At 39.2% G+C, this 25,180-nt stretch overlaps 1 protein-coding gene across 1 annotated transcript in view; it reads right to left on the bottom strand.

Annotated features, from left to right (window-relative positions):
* The window catches only part of ARMH4 (armadillo like helical domain containing 4), a gene marked incomplete at both ends in the record, with an annotated part of 94,774 nt that overhangs the window by 2,817 nt on the left and 66,777 nt on the right, over positions 1-25,180 (bottom strand). The window contains 1 exon segment of the mRNA XM_080926350.1: positions 7,049-7,080. Within this exon segment, the coding sequence (XP_080782476.1) occupies positions 7,049-7,080 (32 nt within the window).

The raw sequence follows: 25,180 nt of genomic DNA, 5'->3' as shown, positions 1-25,180 counted from the left end.
AACTGAGTCTAATTAGAAAAAAAAAACAGCTAGCAAGCCTAAAATGTTGAATATTCTTTTTATATATTAGAAATAAACTACATTATTCAAAAATATGGGCATCATGAAAAGTAAAAGATGGATATAAAATGATGAAAGGAAGTGACTGAGATGTGACCAAGAAGTGTACCATGTTCATTGTTGGTAGGATCTTTTGCTGGAGAAAAAATGATACTTTCATGAAGGTCATTTCATGTATGTTGAAAAGTTGCACCATGAATACCAGAGAACATAAAGATGCACTCTAGCTATGTTAAATGGGCTCAAGTTAGAAATTGCAGTAAGATTGGTAGCAGAATGTTCCTATTCTTAGGAAACACAGAATGAAAATTATTAATAAATAGGCTATAGTCTATTCAATTTATCATCAGATGGTTCAGGTAAAATAAGGAAGAGGCTGTGCCTACAATTAAAAAAAAATGAAGGCAAGTCTGCACCTGGGAGCTGACCCTGTGCCACAGTCCTCCACATCCCAATCCCACCCAGAGAAAACTAGTCCCCAATGAGTGCTGACACATATAAACTCACAGGAGTGCTGACACACCCAGGATTACAGGAGGAACAAGCTCCAGTCAGAGTGGGCAAGATCAGCTAATGCCAGAGACAACCAGGTGGCACGAGGCAAGCACAGAACATAAGCAACAGAAAACAAGGCGACTAAGCATTACCAGAACCCAGTTCTCCCACCACAGCATGTCCTGGATACCCTAAAACACCTAAAAAGCAAGATTCTGACCTAAAATTACATCTCATGATGATTATAGACTACTTTAAGGAGGACATAAATAACTCCCTTAAAAAAATACAGGAGAACACAGATAAACAGGTAGAAGAAGCCCTTAAAGAGAAAACACATAAATCCCATAAAGAATTACAGGAAAACACAACCAAGCAGGTAAAGGAATTGAACAAACCCATCTAGGATCTAGAAATGAAAATAGATACAATAAAATCAAAAGAAAGACAACCCTGGAGTTAGAAAACCTAGGAAAAACCTAAGAAAAAGATCAAGAGTCAAAGATGCAAAAATTACCAACAAAATACAAGAGATAGAAGAGAGAATCTCAGGTATAGAAGATACCAAAGAAAACACTGGAATACTCAAAGAAGATGCAAAATGAAAAATCTCCTAACTAAAACTTCCAAGAAATCCAGGACACAGTGAAAAAAAAACCAAACCTAAGAATAATAGGTATAGAAGAGAACGAAAATTCCAAACTAGGGGTCAGTAGATAGTTTCAACAAAATTACAGATTGGAAAAAACCCCAAACTAAAAAAAACAAGATGCCCATAAACATACAAGAACCCTAAAGAATGCCAATTAGATTGAACCAGAAATGAAATTCTTCTCATTACATAACCAAATGCACAGGTCAAAGTAAGAATATTAAAAGCAATAAGGGAAAAAATCATGTAACACAGAAAGGCAGACCTATCAGAATTAGATCAGACTCCTCAACAGAGACTCTAAAAGCTAGAAGATCCTGGGCAGGTGTCATATAGATTCTAAGAGAATAGAAATGCCAGCCCAGGCTACTATACCTAGCAAAACTCTCAATTAACATAGATGGAGAAACCAAGATATTTCATGACAAAACCAAATTTATACAATATCTTTCTACAAATCTAGCCCTACAGAGATAATAGATGGAAAACTCCATTATAAGGAGGGAAACTACATCCAAGAAAAAGCAAAACAAACAAACAAACAAACAAAAAAAAACCAAAGAATATTTATCTTCTTACAACAAACCCAAAAGAAGAAATACAAACTTAATTCTATTTCTAACAATAAAAGTAAGAAAAATCAACAATCATTGCTCCTTAATACTTCTTAACATCAATGGACTCAATTCTTCAATAAAAAGACATGAAATAACAGACTAGTACATAAGCAGAACTCCTTATTTTGCTGCATACAGGAAGCACACCTTAATGAAAAAGACAGACACCACTTCAAAGTAAAAGGCTGGAAAAAATTTCCAAGCAAATGGTCCCAAGAAACAAGCTGGAGTAGCCATTCTAATATCCAAGAAACTAGACTTTCAATCAAAAGTTGTCAAAAGAAAAAAAAGATGGGGAGAGATACTACATACTCAAATAAAATATCTACCAAGAAGAACACTGAATTCTGAACATCTATGCCCCAAGGCAAGGATATCCACATTCACAAAAGAAACTTTACTAAAGCTCAAAGCACACATTGAACTGCAGAAATAATAGTGGGGACTTCAACACCCCAGTCTCTCCAATGGACAGGCATCTAGATGGATAAATTTTCTGAACAGAACACAAATGGTTCAGGCTCTAAGATCAATTATGGACAAATGTGATCTCATAAAACTGAAAAGCCTCTGTTAGGCAAAGGACACTGTCAAAAGAACAAAAGGCAACCTACAGATTGGGAAAAGATCTTTTCTAACACTAAATTTGATAGAGGGCTAGTATTCAAAATATATTCAAGCAGTTGGATTTTAAAGAATTAAATAACCCTATTAAAAATAGGTTACAGAGCTAAACAGAATTCTCAACTGAGGAATCTAAAATGGCTGAGAACCACCTAAAGAAATGTGCAACATCCTTAGTCATCAGGAAATCAAAACAACACTGAGATTCCACCTCATACCAGTCAGAATGGCTAAGATCAAAAACCCAGGTGACAGCAGATACTGGTGAGGATGTGGAAAAAGAGGAACACTCCTCCATTGTTTGTGGGATTACAAGTTGGTTACAACCACGTTGGAAATCAGTCTGGTGGTTTCTCAGAAAACTAGACATAGTATTATGTGCAGACCCAGCTATACCACTCCTGGGCATATACCCAAAAGATGTTTCAACATTTAACAAGGACACATGCTTTGGACAAATAGCATCGTTATTTATAATAGCCAGAAGCTGAAAACAACACAAATGTCCCTCAAGAGAGGAATGGATACAGGAAATGTGGTACCTTTATACAATGGAGTACTACTCAGCTATTAAAAGCATGACTTCATGATATTTACAGACAAATGAAGGAAAGTAGAAAATATCATCATGAGTATGGTAATCCAATCATGAAAGAACACACTTGGTATGTACTCACTCATAAGTGGATATTAGGCAAAAATCTTGTAATACTCATGATACAACTCAGACCAAATGAAGCTTAAGAAGAAGAAAAACCAAAGTGTGGATACTTTAGTTTGATTCTAGAAAGGTAAGCAAAATAACCACAGGAGGTAGATGATGTAGTGACGTGGGAGGGAGAGAGGAGAGGAAGGCAAAAGGGACCAGGTGTGGGGGAGACAGAAGAGATGTACAAAGAGTCAGGAAATTGGAGGGATGTAGCAGTGGCTCAGGGGGAACTGGGCGTAGCCACTAGAAAGTCCCAGATGCCAGTGAAACAAGAGGGGTCCAGGCCCCAACAGGGATGACATTAGCTGAAATGCCCAACAAAGGGGAGAGAACCTGTGAAGACCATATCTAGAGGTTAGGCATGGCACTCCATTGAGGGATGGGACTGCCCATTCATCTCAAAAACATTAAACCAGAATTTTTCCTATCTAAAGGAAATGAAGGGACAAAGAATTGAACAAACACTGAAGGGAAAGCTATCCAGAGACCACCTAGGTATCCTTGGTCCTGTGGAGGCTGGATTCCTCAGCATAGGGAAATGCTAAGGTGGTGAGCTGGGAGTGTGTGTGTGTGTGTGTGTGTGTGTGTGTATGTATGTATGTGTGTAGCACCCTCATTGAAGCTGGGGGAGAGGAATGGAATAGTAGGTTTGCCAAGGTGAAAATGGGAAACAGGATAAGATTTGAAATGCAAATAAATAAAATAACCAATAAAAAGTTTAAAGTCAGGCAATATTAGCAGTCAATGTATCTAGGTTAAAGGTGGTAAAATTGGGGGTATTATTGGTGCTAATTCTTATTTTTATATATTCTCTATGAATTGTACGTTTTTCCCTCTAATATTAAGCATTTAAAATACATTGTAAACCAAAATCTGACTAGACATACTTTCATTTATGTTTACTTTCAATATGTGTGTATGTATATAAATAAATGAATATATATATATATATATATATATATATATATATATATATATATATATATATTTCAGGGATCAGTTTCAACAGGAAGATGATTCATCCATGTGTTCTGGCTAGTTTTAAGTCAAAACTACACAAATTATAGTCATCTGAGAGGAGAGGAGCTTGATTGAGAAAATGTCTTTATAAGTTCATTCTGCAGGTCAGACTGTAGAACATTTTTTTAATAGTAATTTATGTGTGAAGGCTCCGCCCATTGTGAGGTGGGATATCCCTGGCTTAGGCGTCCTGAGTCTATAAGAAATCAGGCTAATCAAACCATGAAGAGCAAGCCATAAGCACCACTCCTCCATGGCCTCTATATCAGCTCCTGCCTCCATGTTCCTGGTCTACTAGAATTCCTGTCCTGACTTTTGTCAACAATGAACTGTGTTGTCGAAGTGTCAGCCAAACAAAACAAAACAAAACCAAAACCAAAACACAAACAAAAAAAAAAATCCCAAAACAAAACAAAACAAAAAACCCAAAAACCAAAAAACCCCAAAACCAAAAACCAAAAATCCCTTTCCTTTCCAAGGTGTTTTTGGTCTTGTTTCATCACAGCAATAGTGACCCCGACCAAGACACTGTGGCACATATACATTCAAGAACACATTCTTTATAGGGGGATGGGAGCCTCTCAGAATGACAGGATGCTGTCTTCTTTTGTTAATGTTGGGTTGTCCTCAGCAACCCCACTCTTGTCCCTTTTTCTTATTTCTAGCTAGAACATGGAGATAGCCAAGTTGGACATACCATCTATAAATTACCCTTGGGAAAAATGATCACAAATGGTAACTATCAAACTGAAGCAGCTTAGGGCCTCCTTCTTTGCTACTAGCTATGAGCCTTTCAGCTGTGATACCTAGGAGCTTTCTGTTACTGATTAACAAGCCAGGACTTTTGAAAATACCCTCTTTTAGAGCAGGAACTAACAGAGACCTGACATAAGTTGTTGGAACAATTTATGAAACTAGATCAAGAGGGTGTCCTGGTTTAGTTTAGGAGTTCAGTTAAATATATGTCTAGTTTTCACTCTATGGGCTTGAGTGACTTTCATCAGACAGTACCTATGCCTCCCAAATTGCTTCTAAAGATGGTAGCTAGTAAGAGTTGACGTTTACATGTAGCATATAGAGTTTGCAAACTCCAACCTCAGTGTGGCTTTATGCCAAAATTTGTCTATTTTAATCATTCTTGTAATGTATGTCAGAGATGTATTTTAATATATTTCAGAAAATATCTTTCTCAGGATATTCTCAATCTTTATCTGTTCATCTGAACATATCTTTTGACATAACTAGATACATAACAAATATCAGAAATGGCATCCAATGACATTAGCAGCTTGAAAGTTTCCTTTGTCAGTTTTAACATACATGAAGACAAAACAAATGTTTTAAAAAACTACATATATGTAAATTTTCACCAAAAATCAAAAGGGTAGTGAAAACTACTATACTGGTATTATTTTAATTGCAATGGGGTGGCTTTTTCTTTAACATCAAGTTGAAGCAATATAAAGACTAATTATAATATAGGAAAACTGGCTCAAATAATGAGCAGATATGTTTTGAGGCTGGGGAACTGAAGACAACTTATTGCCTGACCATTAAAACGATTTTCAAGCAATTGAAATCCCAATTAAACCTAAGCTGAATGTGCTAATGGAATCTGACATAGGATACCCCAAGGAATTTAAGACTCCATCAATATTTTGAGTAGCCCAGTTAAAATTATGACCAAATGTGAAAACTTAGAGATGACTGAAAATCAAAAGAAAATGAAAATATAATTCTGAACAGAAATGGGTATTACCATTCAGTTTATCAAATCTGTACAAGAGAGGAGAGTACTTTTCCACAACTGACCATACAGACAGGGTGTCCTGCTAGTCCCCAATGAGAGGAATCGTTAAAGTAGCCTACACACTTAGGGCAGTTTCCTGTTTCACAGACCCAAGTGAACAATATCGCCAATATCCCTTAAAAGAAACTGGGCAGATCAAAGATGGTATTTAGCTAGGCATACCACCCAAGGATAAGGGGCTGGCTCAGTGGTTAAGATTGTTTGCTGTTGGGCAGAATATAAGGCTCTGTGATTGATAGTACTTGCTGCTGTGGCAGAGGAACTGGGAACTCCCAGCACCCACACAGGCTCAAAACCACCTTTAATGTCAGTCACACACATAATATAACATGAACAAACCTAAACAACGTTTACAGAGTGCTTGATGTGCAACCACGGGATTTCATTTCAGAACCCAGAACCCACACTGCAATTGGATGGCAGGTCTCTCAACATGCCTGCAACCTCAGTTCTGTGCAATGTGGTGTTGGGAGAAATTTCTGGGTCTTAAGGGCCGCCAGCATATGCCAAACCCACCAGCTCTAGGTTCAGTGGGAAATCATGCCTCAAAAGAATAAGGCAGAGACCAATAGAGGAAGATATACATCTCAGGCATCTGGCTTCCACACATGCATAGGCACAAACACCTGTGCGTGCAAAGGCACAAGCACACGTGTGTACACACACACACACACACACACACACACACACACACACACACACACTGGGTGGGGTGGTAAGAAGAAAGAGAGATGAATGAGGCTCCAGAGAATAAGCTATCTGTCTTCTGTGTTTCCCAGGAACAAATTTGAAGGGAATGCCTCTCCTCCTAGGAGGCCCAGGAAGGCAAACTGAAAGCTCTGTTATTATAATGTGTTTATGACATACTTTCACTTTTCTTCCTCCACACTCTTCTACATCCTCTCCAGTCTTCCACCAAAGTTATGGCCTCTTATTACATGCACATGTGTGTTTTATATAGATATACAAATTCCTAAATGGTAACCCCTGGGAGCTCTACTGTTTTGTGGATTTTTTATTTACCGTTTAGTGTCAGTGAGCAGGAAGAAGACTTTCCTTACCTTGTCTTTAAGCTTTTCCATCCAGCTTCTCACTAGAAAAATAAGAGAATCAGATATAGCAGTCTCCTATTTACATTTGATAGTATTACATTAGCTTATTAACTTGATTTACTGAAAGTTTTTTTCTTTCTGCATGAAATATAATAAAAACATCAACAATATTAACAAAAATGGCAGTCACAGGTCTTTCTACATAGCTCTGGTTGTTCTAGAACTTACTATGTAGACTATGCTGGCTTTGAACTCACAGAAAACTTACCTGTCTCTGCCTCCAGGGTGCCGAGATTAAAGGTATGTGTCACCAAGCCACTTATTAAGAAATGCAACAGAGATCAACCCCCTTCCGTGTCATTATTAAATGAATGGAAAACATTGTTTGCTAACAAAATTCTACACACTGTCCAACTCATTTGGAGAAGGCCCGAGAAAAAGGACAAGGAGTAACTTGTAGGGTGCTGTTTTCCTGTGGCTATTTTTCTTTAACCTGATGCTTGTCTCAGTTCTTCAAATCAATGAGGATGCCTCACTAGCAACCTGTCAGCAAGAGAACAGGGAAGGAGAGCGAAATGGTGTGCCAAGGTAGCTCTGGCTCCAAAGAGAAGCATTTCAGCCATATTTGAAGAAAAAAGACCAAGGCAACCTGCAAGAACCCAGGGCCATTTCAACTGTATTATTGACAACATACTGCATGATAAACACCACTAGTAACAGAAGTAATATTTGGGAAGGGGCTACACCAACTAAGTACTGTTCTGCAGATCCCGGTCACAACAATTTGGAACATTATTAGGGGAAGAACAATGTATTATTCAGAGCAAGAAGGATGACTTGAAATTAGGGATGGACATTTCACCCTTTACTGACCTTTAATGGTATACTGGTGCTTTGGTTCACACGTTACTAAAGCATAAAAGAGGAAGAGTATCTTCATTTTATGTTTATTATTAAGTAAACGAAATCAGTAAATAAATTGAAGAAAAAAATGAGGTTACTTTACACTTACTGTCAAGACTAGACACTTCAACAAGTGAGAAGGAAGCTCACTGGGCTGACAGTTGTGCCTGCGGAGTCTGAGAGTAAGTTTATGAACTCAGTGTGGTTCTTTCATAACTTTCATCTGTTCAGACAAAGATGAGGTGACTGATCAAGAAATGATCATCGGCTTAAGAACATCAGGAAGGACATCTAGCAACCTCAGAACAAGTTGGTGCTTCTAGGAGTGAGCCTTCCAAGAAGGGAGGTCGGTCACTGATTTTGGAGGAAATAAAGAATGACTCCAAAGAGCCTCAGCTATCCCTGTGAAACAGATTAAACAGATGCTTTGAGAGATTATTGTAAAGATTAAAAATGTCTCATGTAAAATTTCCATATAGTAACTGATATAGAATCCAAATACAAAGATGAAAGACAAGTGAAATGTGGGTGGTGTTATTACTATATCTCAAACCCAAAACAGATTTCAGTGCAAGCAAGAGAATACCCAAAATTCATTCATTTGTTCCAATGGATATTTGCAATGCACACGATGCTTGATCAAACTTTTTGTCCTCTCTATAGTAAGTCGACAGATGCCAGTAGACCTGGCTCCAGTGAGAAAAGAGTTCAGCTAGCATGTCTCTGAGAAGTAGATATAAAGAAACAGTGTTATAGGAGTAGGTGAGGGAGAGTCCAGACTCAGGATGTAGGCTGGGCATCATCTGGAGAGTTAGACATAGACTGTAGGACCAGGCTGACTACTCTCAGAAGGAATGAGAAGAGTTTCTCCGTGCAGAGGGACAGGAGGCAGAGATCAAAGCGAGATTTAAAGCATCCATAGGCTTTTCCAATATAAAGAGCAAATGTTTCCTTGCGAAGAGGAACATTTTCAACTTGGGCCTCATTAGGAAACTACTCATATTTGAGGTTAGTGAAGTAAAGTGTATGGAGTATGTGACAGTTGGGTTTCAGGATTTGTTTGATGGAGGTTTCCCAAAGTGTGTGTGTGTGTGTGTGTGTGTCTGTGTGTGTGTGTGTGTGTTCTATGTGTACTCCTGCCACAGTGCATGTCTGAAAGTCAGCGTATAACTACAACTTGGAGGAATCATCTCTTCTGCTACCATGTGGATCCTAGTGATCAAAGTCAAGTCACTAGGCTTAGTGCCCTTACCCACTGATCCACCTCATCTCCATGGCCCATGGTGGTTAGTTTTAGTTGTCAATTTGACAATCAAAAATCTTCAGGCAAGTGAGTCTCAGTGAGGGATTGTATAGATTAGGTTGGCCAGTTGGCACATGTGTGAGGGATTATCATCATTAGCCTGATCTAGGTAGGAAGATCTGGCTGCTCCAGAAAGTGGTTTTCTCTGAGCAGGGGATCCTGGGTTGTATAAGAATGAAACCGATCTGACCAGTAACATGCATGTTTTAACTCATTGTTCTCTATTCTTGGCTGTGGATTTGATGTGACTAGAAGCATAAAGTTCCTGCAGCCCTGACTTCCCACAATGGCAGATTGTAACTGGCATTGCGAGCCAAATTCTTTTTCCCTGAAGTTACATTTTATCCTAGCAATAGGAACTAAGACAAAGTCCCATACCAGGTAATATTCTCACAAAGTAACTCACAAAGTTCTTACAAAGTATCTCTATGATGGGAGAAAAAAGGCTCCTCAGTTAAGGATATTTGAATGTGTGGAGATAAACTGAAAGAGTACATTCAACTACACAGTTCTATGATTAAAGAAAAGAAACCTCAGTTCAGCTCTAGAGAGATGTGGAAATAAGTATTTTGGTAGATTTAAATCTAAAAGCGGTTAGACATAGGTTTATGCTTGTGGAGGGGAATCTCAGTCAAAGTATTCAGAGTGGAATAGCATTTTTAAAAGTATATATAGAGAGATATAGATGTAGAGATATATATTTAATTTTTTATATTTATGGATGTTTTGTCTGCATGTATAATCTATGTGCCACATGTATCCTAGAAAAGGGTTCCTGGTCTCCTAGAACTGGAGCTACAGATATAAGTTGCATGTAGGTGCTGAAAATCAAACCAAAATATTCTGGAGCTACAGCTCCTTAAAATAAAATTATTTAAAGAAAAATAATTATTAGTCAAAGTTTGTATATTAAAGTACTATGTACCTATGAGTATATCTCAGGGCTAGCTCTCACACAGCACCTGAATAAAAATATTTTGTGTAGCCGGAGAAATGCACATCAAGACAGTGACCAAATTAAATAATAAGAGGAAAAATTAAGGACAGTATTTCTTGTATTCTTTGTATTTTTTTAGGGTTTGCCAAGTTATATATAACTTTGTACTTCTTAATTAATGGGAAAACATATTTCTAAAACTCCTGCAGAGCTCTGTAAACCTTTCCAACTTGAAACTGGTAATAAATTGCTGACTGTGAGGAGCACAGAAGCTAAGGCCTTTCCACTTGGACAGTTTCCTAGACAACAGCTAGATGCTAGAAGCAATAACTAGAGTTTGTGTCTCAAAATTCTGTGACTAAAGTTTGTGTCTCAAAATTGTGTTTAATGAAAGTTTCAAAGCACAACAATATACCAAGATTTCTTGTCTTCTTCAAGTAGGAATAAAAGTATCCAGACAAAATGTAGGCTTGGATAAAGGCCATATATAGCTGACACACTCCCTTATGAAAAGCTGAAGAGTCTTTGTCTTAAGGTCAATTCCAGGTTAGTGGTTGGGTTTACACAGTGAGAACCTATCTCAAAGTAACATGTGGAAAAGGTTAAAAGACCTGAATAGACATTTCTGCAGAAAATGTCCAATGGATATATATATTCAACATCACTGACTATATCCACTCTTCTGAGACTGTAAAAAAGATACCAGAGGCTGGGTAGCTGATAAGAAAAGATGTTTATTTCACATCAGAGTAATGGTACAAGGTCAAGAGCTGGCTTATCTTGTCTTGTTTGATGATGGTTCTAGAGGTATTCAAGAGGCTACCATAAGGACCAATCTGTGGACTAGAGAAACCACATTGGAGGGCATCTAAAGGCTTTGATGAGTTATGGAGAATAGGGCAGACCCAAAATGAGGGCGGGGGCTGACCTGACTCCTTGCTGATCTTCTCCTTTAGACTGCACTCTTTTAAAAATGTCTTTTTATCCTAGCTTTATGGCTTTATGTGTGTCACCTTATACCTCTACCTCTTACCCTCTATATATACTGTGATTAATATCTATCTTTGCCTCTCTCCTCTCCAAGAAAGAGAAGTGGAGTGGTCGACATTGAGTGGATGTGTTCACGTCTCTACTGTGTAGCTCTCATTCAGACAGAAAGAGCTATAGTTTGTAGTCTCATCTTAGCCCATAGATTGTCTAGCTCCTTTGTGAGTACTAGAGGGCAGCAGCGCCTGAGTGCTCCTTTGGACAACAACCACCCAAGAGGCAGACATCCTGAAGCAAAACATAAAACTCAGAGTGAGCAATGCTGAGGACACTTAATATGATGACTATAGTACAAAAAAAGATATTAAAAGCACAAAATATAAAAGCCACACACAGGCTCCCTGGAGACTGAAGTCTGTAAGTCACCAGCTTATTGGCAGAAAATGAGTCAAGGAAATGGTTAAGATCATGCTAGGGTACAAGGTACATAAGTTAATGTTCTCCAGAAAAGCAAAACCAGAGGCAGGGAGAGAAAAAAGAAGAAAAAGAAGAGAGGAGCAGGGGGAGAGGGAGAGATGAGGAGAGGGAATGTGTGTGTTTATAAGAAATTGGCTCATAAGATGACAGAGACTGAGATGAAAGCACAGTGGTAGCTTGGTTACAGGACCAATCCAAAGGCCCGAAAACCATGCTAGGCACTAGTTCCAGACCAAAGGCCTGAAGACTTGAGACCCAAGAGAAGCCAGTATGTTCCATCTGAAGATTCCCAACTCATAGGCTGTCCATCTGAAGAAATTCTTTCCAACTCAGCATTTGCATATTTCATTGGCTAGATGGGGCCCAACTGCATCAGGCTATACTGGTCCTTCCCATTCAACTGTGAGTGTTATAGCCTCCCACCTTCCCCCATTGTTATTTTTTTCTATCTTTGGCTTTCATCATCCCTTTATAAGGACCTTGTGAAAATCTTCTCATCTTAACTCAATCTTATCTGCTGCCGCCTTTGCAACAAGAAGCAACCCCACCAGGCTCCAGGCATTCCTCGGATGGTGCCTTTAAGGCAGCCATGTTTCTGTCAGGTGAGTCCCTCAGCTTCCCATTCTGTGTCACATGCAGATTATCAGAGAATCCTTAACAGTAAGAAACCCAGAGACAATTTACTCTGTTACTGACTTCGCAGTGGTCCCTCTCTCTTACCTCCTCAAAACACTTTCCCATCTTTTTGACTGCTTTCAGGGAGAACTCAAACTGAACAGTGGTCAAATTCCTCTGCCATCAAGGTAGGCTGGCCTTTTGCTACACACCAATAGTACTCACCTTTCCCAGGAAACACAAGTATTAATGTGGGGACAAGGAGAAAGAACATGAATGGGGGCACACTGGCCAAGCTCAGGGGAGAGGAATCTTTCTTCATCTAAAGGAAATTCTGCATGAAAAGTTTCAGGTCTGGATTTGTATAATGTACCCTTCCTACACAAGTGTGTTTCCCAGCAGGGTCCATTTAACTCACATTTCATTTTTAAGGATCATAAATGCAGCCTCTTTAATAATGAGAAGTGTATTTTCCTATGATAACAAGACTTAAATTTTTTTACGTAAATCCGGAGAGAAGTGTCTATTTGACCAAAATAAAAATAACGACCATACACAGCCCTTTGTTTTATTAAAGGATGCGCACCTAAATTTTAGAGTGTGCCTACTATGTCAAAAAAGAAAAGCAAAGCAGCTCTTTCTTCCACTTTGTTACTTAGTGCTAAGTGTCCTTCTGGCTTGAGAAACCAAGCTCTTTCTCAAGTTACACACCACTCTTATGAATGAGAGAATTTACCACGTTTTAAGTACTAAATGTGTGTTTAAAAAAAATAAAAAGAAAATCATTGAGTTTTTGTTTCTATGGATTTAGTCTTTAGAGATCCTTAGTTTACCTGCCTTAAAGTCATGTAAACTCCATCTATATCCATTTGCTCTTCATATAATTACAGGACAGCAAGATCCCAATAAGCTGGATGACCTACTTCTTTGCACAGGGCTAAGTGAGCAGTAACTGTGTGTTCAAGAAGCAATTAATTCTGGAGGCTCTGAACTGATTTTACAGAGAAGGGCACAGAGGCCAGATAATCTAATCTTGACTTTCAAGTAACATTAAAAATATCTTTGTTTACTGAGCACGAGAAGATTGCAGAAGATTGGCTTAAAATCAACTTAATATGTGCCAGGATTGGTTAATAATAACCATTCTGATACTGAAAAAGTATGTGTCATATTGTTGTAATTTCTGTGGGAAGAGGTGGTCATAAGGCTCAAACACATAGAAATATATGGCAACCAAATAAAGGAGATGTCTCTGCTCTAATGGTGGCATCAGCATTATTTCTTGCCATTTATGAACAAAGAAGACAGTCTATCAGAGTCCATGCTCAACAACTGAGGGAAATTAAGCATCATTGCTTTTGACTGTGGCTTCCTGAAAACACCCTGACCACTGGGGTTCCAGATCCTTCACTCAGCATCACCAAGTCCACACTCAGGGCTCAGAACTTCTTGCCTCCCCAAGGTTTCTTCTCACATTTTAATGATCTATTCTCTCTCCAGCCCAGTGCTTAAAAACACAAAACATTTATCTTTCATATTTTTATTTCTTTACTTCAATGGACATGCAATGATTGTATGCACCAGAGGTGCACAACACAGCTATTTGATATTGACAGATCATGCATGATGATCAAGTCAGAGTGATTAGCATTCACCCCTCCTTTAACACCTACGACTTTATGTTTGGAAGCTTCGAGCTCTTCTAAACGTTTGCAAAATATATTATAGATTTGTAGCAATTGTGTTCTCTCTCTCTCTCTCTCTCTCTCTCTCTCTCTCTCTCTCTCTCTCTCTCACACACACACACACACACACACACATTAATGTTTTAATGTATAAATTTTCAGTCCTAATGTGCTGGTGACACTAGATCTCACTTTTTTTCCTGTAACTAAAATTTGTTGCTTGTCTTATTATTTCTCTCATCTTCTTTTCTTCTACATTTGCAGACTCTGGTAAGCACCATTGCATGCTCTGTTCCGTTGAATTTATTTCTAGATCCTCATGTCTCCTTCTGGGCCTGGCTTATCTCATTGAATATAAATATCTCTAGATCTATCCAAGTGGCCACAAGTTAGAGGATTTCCTCCTTTTAAGGATGATTAGCATTCTAGTCTGCACATAGTCAGGATCTTTATTCAGTGGCATTGATGGACACTCCAGTGACTTCATGCACTCACTTATAAATAAAGCCATGGCAAACACAGGAGTTGGGTATCCATTGATATGCTGACTTCATTTCCTTTCAATATACAACCAGTAAGTGGGATGCCAGAACCTGCTTAGTTTTTAATAGAAAGTTTACTGTTTCCAAAAGTCCACTGGAGGCAAACTTGTATGAGCTGCATAACGGAGCCATTGGTGTGAAATTCACTATCTCCAGATGTACCGTCACTTTAGGAAGAGTAAGCGACCATCAGCCCTGCACACAGGTCTTCCTCATGCTCAGCTGCTACGGAAAGTGGTAGAGCTTTATGATAGGTTCACACAGCACCCCTCTTCTTTATACAAATTCCAGGTTTCGCTGATGAAAGCCATGGTTTAGACCCAGGGCTGAGGTGCACAGGATACTTTCTGGATACCTCATTTACCACTGGCTCTCATAGAGAGCTTTGGACATGGTTTAATTTAACCACAGGAAGCTCCTGCTTGCCTGTTGCTTTGCAAACAGGTGGAATCGATTAGCATCAGAATGCTGAATGAATGCTGAAGTGGCTTTAAGGTTGCTTCCTGGTTTGTTTCCATAAAATCCCATTTAGCAGTTCATAAGGCTTCTCTCTCCACAGTAATAAGCAATGTCAGGATGCACTCCCAAGAGAAACCAAGGCAAATATTAGCTCAAAAACCTGTGTCCATTGATAGTTCAATGGGAGAAACTTACAGCACTGTAAGATAAATAAGTCTAGAGATCTCTCACACAGCTGTGTACCTGAAACCCTATTTGTACAATTTACTACATGGAAAAGCCTTTTGTTAACCTGTACAGCTTGACGGGTCAACATATGTATGTACTGTGAAATGATCATTACAATCTGACCTATCTACAGACATGGTTGCACATCATGTCTGCATATATGTTAAGGAGACTTACGCCCCCTCCATTAAGAAAGTACCTCTTCTGTCAAGGGTTCTTAACAGAAAATGATAATGATAAAGATGAAGGGGACAGGAGGAAACTCTGGGAGGTGACAGACTCGTTTATGATCTCGGTGTCATGAATGGGCACTTATCCCCAGACTCATCAAGCTGTGGACCTGAAACGTGCAGCGCTTTCTACGTTAAAACAAAAGACCACCTGGCATCAGAATAAATATACTCAAGGGTGGAACTTGACTGCCGCCTAAAAGACTGACTTGAACATTTGTTGCAGCTCTCGATCCCTAGGGGAAAGCCTAAGGATCTTGGTCTCCAGCCCAGGAGAGCACGCAGGTCAGGCCCCAGGCCTTTTAAGGTTTCTTCAGCAAGGTTTCCCTGGGCTAGCAGGGGCAGCTGCTTTCTCCCTGTAGATATTGGGGTATTGCTCTCCTCTTGTTTCTTAGTTACTTGGAGCATGAACATTCTGATTCACTGCTGGGTGCTTCATATCCTCACTTTTTCTCCTCCTGGATCATTTATTTCCTTTATTTGTTCAGTAGAGGTTGGTCTTTTCCCCCAGGTAACTTGAATTGCAGAAGCATAAAAACAAACAAGTGCTTTCTCATTTGCCTGTGTTGTGCACATCAGGACCGGGACCATCGCTTTCCCTAGACAGCTGGTCCTAGACTCCTCTCCTAGCTGGATATTCTTGCAACATGAAGTCAAGCCTGGGATTTTCAATGTCTTCTCTTCATTTCTCAAAGTCGGAAAGAGAGATGTTACTTTGATGTTTCTCGGGCCTCTGTATGGGAGTGGGGTACATTCCCGGACCCTTTCCGTGGAGGGGTTGGGTCAGCCTTTCCCAGAACACTTACTGTCCTAAGGAGCTCTGCTCTATACCCTACAGCAGCCTAAGGCCATGCCTGTTGATCATGGGCTGTTTTAAATTCTCCCCTTCAATCCAGCTACCGTGCTTAGTCTACTGCCCCAGCCCCAGTCCACCCATGCATCACTTGGTAGTGAAACTGCTTGACCCTCTTTGTGTCATCCTCAGGACCTACTGTGTTGTCTTGTGATTTTTACATGTTCAGAATGTGGACTTGTATATAACACTATGTCTGTCTTTTTCTTAGTATAACACTGTTTTTTCTGGCAACAAGAGATTTCTTGTCAAGATCATGTATGCATGGGCTGGAGAGATGGCTCAGTGGTTAAGAGTACTAACTGCTCTTCCAGAGGTCCTGAGTTCAATTCCCAGCAACCACATAGTGGCTCATAACTATCTGTAAATGAGATCTGATGTCCTCTTCTGGTGTGTCTGAAGACAGCTACAGAACACTCACATACATAAAATAAATAAATAAATCTTTTAAAAAATCATTATATATAATATCAAGATCAATATGCTTTGAAAACATGACTTATCTCTACATGCTAGAGGAGGTGAGAATCTAATCACTCACGTCACTCAGCCCACCCTATTTCAGAAACTGAAGATTCAGGTTTGACTTCAAACTCAGTACTTTTTATTAAGATGAAATTCTTGTAACAAAAATGTGAGTTTTAATGTGCCAATTAAACAGCATTCAACACATTTACAATGTTATGCAAATACTCCCTCTAATGAATTGCAAAATACTTTAGCACATCATTGCATAAGAGCTCCCCTCTGCACCATCCCCAGGACCTAACTGGCTGCTTTCTGACTGTTACACATCCAGAACATGGCATATGAGTGGTCTTACAGACTACATAACACTCCGTATAAACCCTTCTGCTTAGCATAATATTTTCACGGCCCATCCCTTCACCCAGTAGCATTCACACAAATATCCAGTGCATATATAAAATATGCTGAGCATCATTAGTTATCAGAAGAAAGCACATCAAAGCCAAAGTGAGATGCTACTTCACAACCAGCTTAAGCCAGCAGGCCTGTCTAAAAACAAAGGAAAGTGACAAGTGTTGATGAAGATATAGAAAAAAACCTGTTCACTTCCCAAAATTGACCATAAAATGACCACCTAAGTTATTATTCACTGTAGTAGTTATATATCTAACAGTGCTGAGAATAGGGCCTTAAACAAATGCTTCATCATAAATACTAACAGCACCCATCCAAATTTCCAAATAAATACACAACTCAAATGTCTATCAACTAACAGAAAAGGTGCAGTGACATCTAGCGATAAAAATGCACTGTATTTACGTGTAATTTACAGAAATTATTGTTCTGAGTGAAAGAAAGTGTGAAAAAATGAAGTAAAGACTGATATGTAGCATTCTGCATGCCTGGGGGTGCCACCAGGGGGATAAAACAGAGCACATACTCCATGCACACCGGCTCATTACATCATGCCTCAGTTCCCAGGTACTTGCTGCCCTTTCTTCGGACAAATGAGGTCAGTTCAGCCTGTGTAGGGTGCAGAGATCCTCTTACTAAAAGAACCTTCCCGTTGAGTCATTTCTCTGAGATTACAAGTGCCACCAAGAGTCAATTCTAGGCAAAAGGCAGTGAGCTAGCAATGCTGTATGTCTGATTCCTCTTCTTTATTTCTTTAATCTCTTTTGTGTGAGATACACATATTATCTACCATGCTATCATAATCAAATATCTCCTCACGACCTTGCTTTCAATTCACTGGGGGGTATTTATCCAGAAATTGAGTTAGGTTTATAATTAGATATACTCCAATACAATTATCAGAGTTCTACTGTTACTGAAAATCTAACAGTACTAGATAGTGTGTAAGAAGAGATTATAAAGCTTCATACATTTATGAGTTGAAATTAACACTGCAGTTAGGTTTCTCATCTTTCAGAGGAGACATAATTAAATCCCAAAGCTCCGAGCATCGATTAGACACTAGAAATAAAATCTGATTGTCCCTGAGATTCATTTCCACATACATTTATGAGTTGTCCAGCTGTGAATGGTCCTAAAGTCAATCACCCATGTGCCAAAATAGATCTGTTTTTACCTAGTAGAAAACAAATCCTGAATCCTTTTAATATGGAGCCACTAGAAACCTTGGCAAGATAACTATTTAAATTTTTAATAAGTTTATTTTTTCATAATGTAGAAGTCTCAAAGCCATTAACACTGTGGTAAGTTACAAATATGCATTAAGGAGCTAAACAAATAACAGATACTTCCCCTGTGAGACAGTGTTGAGGGAAGTCTTCCAAGATTTGTGTGTTTATATTTAATGCAGAGGCTTTTGGAGAAGACTTTAGTGAAAAATTCCAACTTGGGAACTTCCTGACTCTCAGAAAGATGCCCTCAACTGTTGTTATTACCATTATTATTTATTATTATTGTTGTTATTATTTTTAAGACAGAGTTTTTTGATGTAGCACTGATTGGCCCAGATCTCACTGTGTTGACCTGGTTGGCCTTGAACTCATAGAGATCCAACTGCCTCTATCTTCCAAGTGCTGAGCTAAAAGGTGTGTGCCATTACACTTGGCTGCTTCTAAATTTTTAATGCAAACCATTATAAGTTAACACACTGAAATTCAAGGCCTAGTTATTCACAGAAGGAAAAAAGATCCCCAATGGACATTTAAAAATATATCCTGAACAGTCTTTCCTGGCATACTTGCTTCCTAACCAGGGTCCATTCAGCCTTCCCTTGTAATACAGATACATTCTCATTTCCTTCCAAACCATCTTTCCCCCAAGGCAATTTAATATAATTACTCTCTGCTAAAATCCCTTCAAAGCTTGTTGCACTTAAGCCAACGTCTCCATTACTTCTTGTCTCACACAACCCTTTGTGGTTTGAGTTCTTCTGTGAGCAAAGCCTGCCTCACTTACACACCTTCACACCAACTCTACCTTCTATCTCCATTTTCAGCTTTACTAGTTCCCTTTCCAGATCCAGGAACATCACATCTGTGCACTGCCGATACCCCCTCTGCATGACTCTCAGACAGCAACAAAATGGCATGATCTAATGCACATCCATTTCAGCGGACAGAGGAATTTACTCATAAGCAATGGCTCAAGAACTCACAGTCAATCTTCTCTGAACTGAAATACCATCTGGGTCCTTTTCCACTCAGAAAGAAGAACGAAAGTTGTCATAACCAAAATGGAGTCATTATGAAGCAGTCCTTCAAGTAAAGGTTGTCTTATGGTGACTATGCATATGGTTTTACCAAGAGCTTCATGGTTCCAAGAAGGTGATACCATATAGAAAGTACTTCTACAAGGCCAAATTAACTTTGAATGGAGACCACTCCTGTTATTAATCACCATGGACACAGAAAACTGTTTTAAAACTACCTGATAGAGTCCTTATCATCTTTGTCCTTTGGAATTTTTCTTGCCTTCACCTCTGTTGATAAGTTAATAGCTTCCTAAGGAATGAGTCGCCATCACAGTGTTCTACATATTCCAAATGGGTAGCATGGCTCCCTGGAAAGTTTTTACTTGAGTCTTTAGTTTAGCCTGATACTCCTCAGTCTCCTTCCTTCTGTTCTTCCTTTTGAGATAGCTTAGACAGATTTAGGGGGAAAGGGGAGCATGAGAAAGGAGAGGATCCCCTTTCCCTGGGATATATAGTTTACTTGTTGTTGTTTTTTTTTTTTTAACTGAGAGTCAAGGAACTCCAACACAACTGGTCAAGTCAAAATTGCCTACAGAGATAACTTGTGGCTTTTCTAAAATTGCAGAAAACAAAGATGTTAAATAAATGAACTATGTTAAGTCAGGGCTACAGTGTTTGTAGTCTGGACTTTTACCATCCTGTTTTTCCTCCTGAGAGTGGAAAACATATGGGATAGTCTGGCTGCCTAGAGTTCTACTTGCCTAGGGATATGTAATCCCTCTCTTCTAGTACTACACTTGACAGACTTCAGGCCTTTGCCTGAATGAACTAGATGCACACAAACCTCTCCCTGAGTAATGTAGCTAGAAACCTGTTAGTAACTGAAGATACCCATGTGCATTGAACGGTGTGAACAACCTTCCCTGAACAAAGAGTATGTTTTTTTTCTCTATAGAGACCATCATCAAATGTATATTTGATTATAATTGACTTATATCTTGATAAAAGGGGGGCTGCTCCAGCCTGAACTAGTTTTGGTGCATATAAAATAAGAAAAAAATGTGCTTTCTAAGGTAACTTTTAGGGGAAATCTCCTATTAAGTATCTTAGGCCTATGCATAATTGGGTATGCATGTATTGAGAATTGGGTGCATTATGGAAAGACTATACAAAGTAGAGAGAAAGTTATAGGTTATACATCTTTAAAACTGTCAATCAACACAGGGTACCACCCAAATATGTACACAATAGCCAATTCTACCTTCCTTTAGAATACATAAAGAAGCCTTAGGGCTCTGGAGCATCCGTGGTCCTTCATCACAGCATCTTCCTTCTGGCCTGTACTATCACTGTGCTTTGGGTGAAGTAGAGTCTTGCTATGCTACAGTCTTTGTGCCCCTTTATTGGATTCTTGAATAATGTGCCAAGAACCTGGAAACTCCTGAACCAAAAGCAGCATTCTCATTCCTAAATCAAAACAGAACAGTGACTCGTAAAATCACCCATCATTTCATTTCCAAAAGAAAATTCTTCAAGGAAAAGATGAAAACCAGATCCTGTAATTTACTTAATTTGTAAACTACACTTAAAATTTAAGCCTTTTCCTCTTTAAATCTACCACAAATCTATCACAATCTTTGAACCACACAACATATAAAGCCACAGTGCAATGCACAGTCATTGTAAAGCCACCTAACCCCACCTCTCTCACCACCACTGAGGTCTCAGTGCTCTGTCTTTTTTCTATATGACTCTGTCTAAATATTTTATAAACTCTCAAACTCTGCTTTGTTCTGGCTTGCCCTGAAACCTTTTTCTGTAGTACAGTACTAGTTTTATCTAAGTAGGAAAGGTAAGACTTTGATAAAGTTAAAACCATTGATACTGTGACCTGGGTTGCAGCTGACAATTTCACAAATGTGGGACCTCTGCTCCAGTAGGGGACACTCTCTCTTCCCTGACACTTTTTCCCCCCCAGGTGTTACCTCACAATAATCTTTTTTATGAGCAAACACATCCCAGCTTTTGACAGAACCTGTCAAGACCCAATTCACTTTTAACTAAAATAAACAAAAATGTTAAAGTCTTACTTGCCTGAGTTATTAATGATTATTCTGAAGATATGCAGATATTTACAATGGTTTACAAAAATGTAATGCTGGGTTTAGATAACAACCATATAGAGAATGTTTTTTTCTTTCCTTTTTACTAATAAAATTGAGCCCAAAGCTCAGGTAATCCTTCTCCTGTCAGCTTCCCTAGATAGAACCTCAGACATGTACCTGTATAGGCAAAGAATTTTTGTAAGTAAAAAAATCTTTCCTATTGGTTTCTTGTTATCTGAAAGAAGGTCCATAAAGTAGCCTCCTAGAACAAATAACTACGACTCCCTAAGAGCCTGGGACAAAAGGGAAAAAAGAGGGTTGAGTCCTGTACCAAAACAAAACAGATGGCATTGGGATCCAAAATACATGCAATAAAATATTTCAGTCATTTCTAAGATTCTCTCCGTCTCCATGCCATGGGTCATGGATCAGTAAACACATCCCGACTTGTAAAGGAGAACAGAGAAATTAGAGGTATGACAGCATTGCAGAGGTGATGGAGAAAATGGGGACTGTGACAAGTGACAGGAGGCTAAATAAATGTTGTGTACATCAGGGAGTATTTCCCTTCTTCACACTTTTCTCATCACTCTGGTGATTCCAGGCACAATAACAAAAAAAAGTAGCATAAGAACCAATAGGATACTATGGTACATCATGATCTACAGGAGTTGTGGATCATCTTGGTACCCACTGTCTTAGTCAGAGCTTTGCTGTGAAGAGACATCATCACCAAGGCAACTCTTATAAAAAACAAAACATTTAGTTAGGGTTGGCTTACAGGAGGCAACTTGAAAGCAGGTGTGGATGTTTCTCTCTGTGCATCTCAGGATGTATAAGGTTATTATGATTATTTCTAAGGGTTTCTATGGATCAAATTCTCTTATCTATGTGGGTAGTTTATATCTTTGTCAACTGGTTGTAAGCTTATTATGTAGAGTGATTGTGGATTGAGAATTTAAAGGATCCAAGCCCTCGGAGGAGCCCAAAAGTTCATGGGTGAATCCCAGACATTGGGTGGCTAGAGTTTGATTTTGCTTTTGATTGTGACTGTGCCTTGATGTTTTTCTTTCTTGAAGGAAGCTTTGAATTGTAAAAAAAAAAAAAAAAGAAAGAAAGAAAAAAAAAAGAAAAAAACCACTTCAATTTAAAAGAGATTGGATATTTTAAAGAGATTGCAATTTTAATATGTAAAAATCTGTAAAGATTGTGGGACTCTTAAGGTTAGTTAGATTGTGGGGATGAATAAGAAAGTTAGCGTTGAGACTATAACAATAATGTTGTCTTTGTGTCAAGTTGACAAGGGATTAATTGTACAGGTTGGTTTTGTGTCAACTTGACACAAACTGGAGTTATCACAAAGAGAGGAGACTCAGTAGAGAAAATGCCACCATGAGACCCAGCTGTAAGGCATTTTTTCAACTAGTGATCAAGGGGGGAGGGCCCAGCCCATTGTGGGTGGTGCCATCCCTGGGCTGGTAGACCTGGGTTCTATAAGAAAGCAGGCTGAGCAAGCCATGGGAAGCAAGCCAGTAAGTGACATCCCTCCATGGCTTCTGTATCAGTTCCTGCTTTCTGACCTTCTTGAGTTCTAGTTCTGACTTCCTTTGGTGATGAACAGCAATGTGGAAGTGTAGGCTGAATAAATCCTTTCCTCCCTAACTTGCTTCTTGGTTGTAATTTTTTTTGCAGGAATAGAAACCCTGACTAAGACATAGTGGAATTAAGATAAAGTCTAAAACTAGTGATCCCGGTCAGTCAATGTAGCTGCCTCATTGGCTGCTTGGAGCTAGTCTCTAGAAATTTTGAAATCATAGAACACAAGGTTGGAGGGGACTTCTATATCCTTCACCCTTCTCTCTAAGCCCAAGACACAGACTTCATTGCACCATAAGAATCTAATCATGAACACAATGAGAAGCCAGGCTTTCTCATAGCAAACCTTGCTCAGACACCAATGAATCAGTCAAATATTAAGTTTTAAAAAATGCTGGTTCTGATGTGTTCACATGTTCATTTAAATGTGAGCACAGCATGATACTAAATTTTTCCATGGCTTGTGTTCCCTTAGATGAGCATGAATTGAATCTATCCTTTTGTTCTCCTGCAGACTCAGAAAGTGGCTGTTAGTATATTAATAATTGACAACACATGGTGCTCTACTTGGCACTCTGTAGCAAACATGCTGATCTAAGGACTTTACCTTAATGGACTTAATTATTCTTTATATAACATAGGTAGGCCCAACCATTATATCTTCCTGACAATATGAGCATTGGGGCAACAACTTGGATTTGTCCAAGGTCACACACCTTGCCTTGTGCAGAGCTAGGTCGTAAGCCCAGAGACAGCCTGACTCAGAGTCTACACTCTTCGCCCTTAACCACACAGACTCCTACATGAGCAATTTGCTTTCTAAGATTAATGCGTAATCTTGCTTAGCTCAGCTCCTAAACTGGATCCAGAGGGTAAAGGACTACGGTGGCATATGATGCAGTAACTGGGACCTTGGATAAACTGGGGAAAAGACTTTAGGAACTCAAGGTGACAGGTAAATCACTAAGTTAGGAAGTCACACAGAAAGGCTAGCTGAGAAGGATGATGTGCACAGATGTGAAGAGAACAGAACCCATGGGCTGAGGACACATTTATAATCCCAGCAGTTATGAAGCTTGGGAGGGAGGAACAGCATGAGTTCGAGGCTAGCCTGGGCTACATAATGAATTCAAGTCTAGGTTGAGCTATTGTGTGGGATTCTGTTTCAAAATAAAACAAAAATAAATCATAAACAAGGGGAGGGAAGGTTGAGAAGCATGGGCAGGAATGAAGCAGAGTAAAGGAGATCCTGGAAACAGTCCCTATGCAGAAGAGAGAAACTGCCACAGCCCTGAGTGTGATACAGAGGAAGATAGTCAAGCTACCAGTTTAGCTGCCACAGCACGCTGCAGATGGGACTGATACATGTGATTCCACAGTACTCTTCCCAAGAGATGTGGCAGTGTCATTAGATTCTCTTGGGAGTTAAAGCAAAAGAGCTCAAGCTTCCGTTCTCAAAGACAATCACATCCTTGATGTTGTCACCTGCCGAGCACCTACGTGAACTTTCATCACTTATACTTCTTCCTTCCTGAAAACATCCAGCTGCATCAAGGAGAGGTGGTGGACTCCACCACCGATGAAGCAATAGGAAATGACTGTGTCTTTCATGAGTGGCCTAGTTTTCCAAAGAGGTTATTGGAAAACAGTTTCCAGGAGAATGTTCAGAACGACAGCAGGTTCTGTGTGGTGATGAGAGACACCGGGATGTACTGACCAATATGGTTGCTTCCTGTTCTTCAAGTGACTCAGGGTTCACCTTGAAAGTCAGCACTTTGTGCCTGTCTGCTTTGGGGGGAGAATCTGGCACTTTTTCTAATAGCAGCATACAATATTTGAAGGGAATGACAATTCAAAAAAAAAAAAAAAAAGAAAAACAACAACAACAACAACAAAAAAAAACACAAGGCAAATGCTAGAAATACGTAGAAAATACTAGAAATAAGAAGAAAAGCCCAGAGAATGTGAGAAGCTGTGCAAGAGGTGAAGCTTCTATGGTGTGTGACATATAAGATGGAGAAAGGGAAACAGGAAAGATTATTTAAGTAGTGAAAACACTGAGAGAAAGGACAGAATCCACTAGAACGC

This window comes from Micromys minutus (assembly GCF_963924665.1).
Source record: "Micromys minutus genome assembly, chromosome: 12".
Lineage (NCBI taxonomy): Eukaryota > Metazoa > Chordata > Mammalia > Rodentia > Muridae > Micromys > Micromys minutus.
The sequence above is the reverse complement of the archived record's forward strand: the minus strand, read 5'-3'. Positions and strand labels throughout refer to the sequence as shown.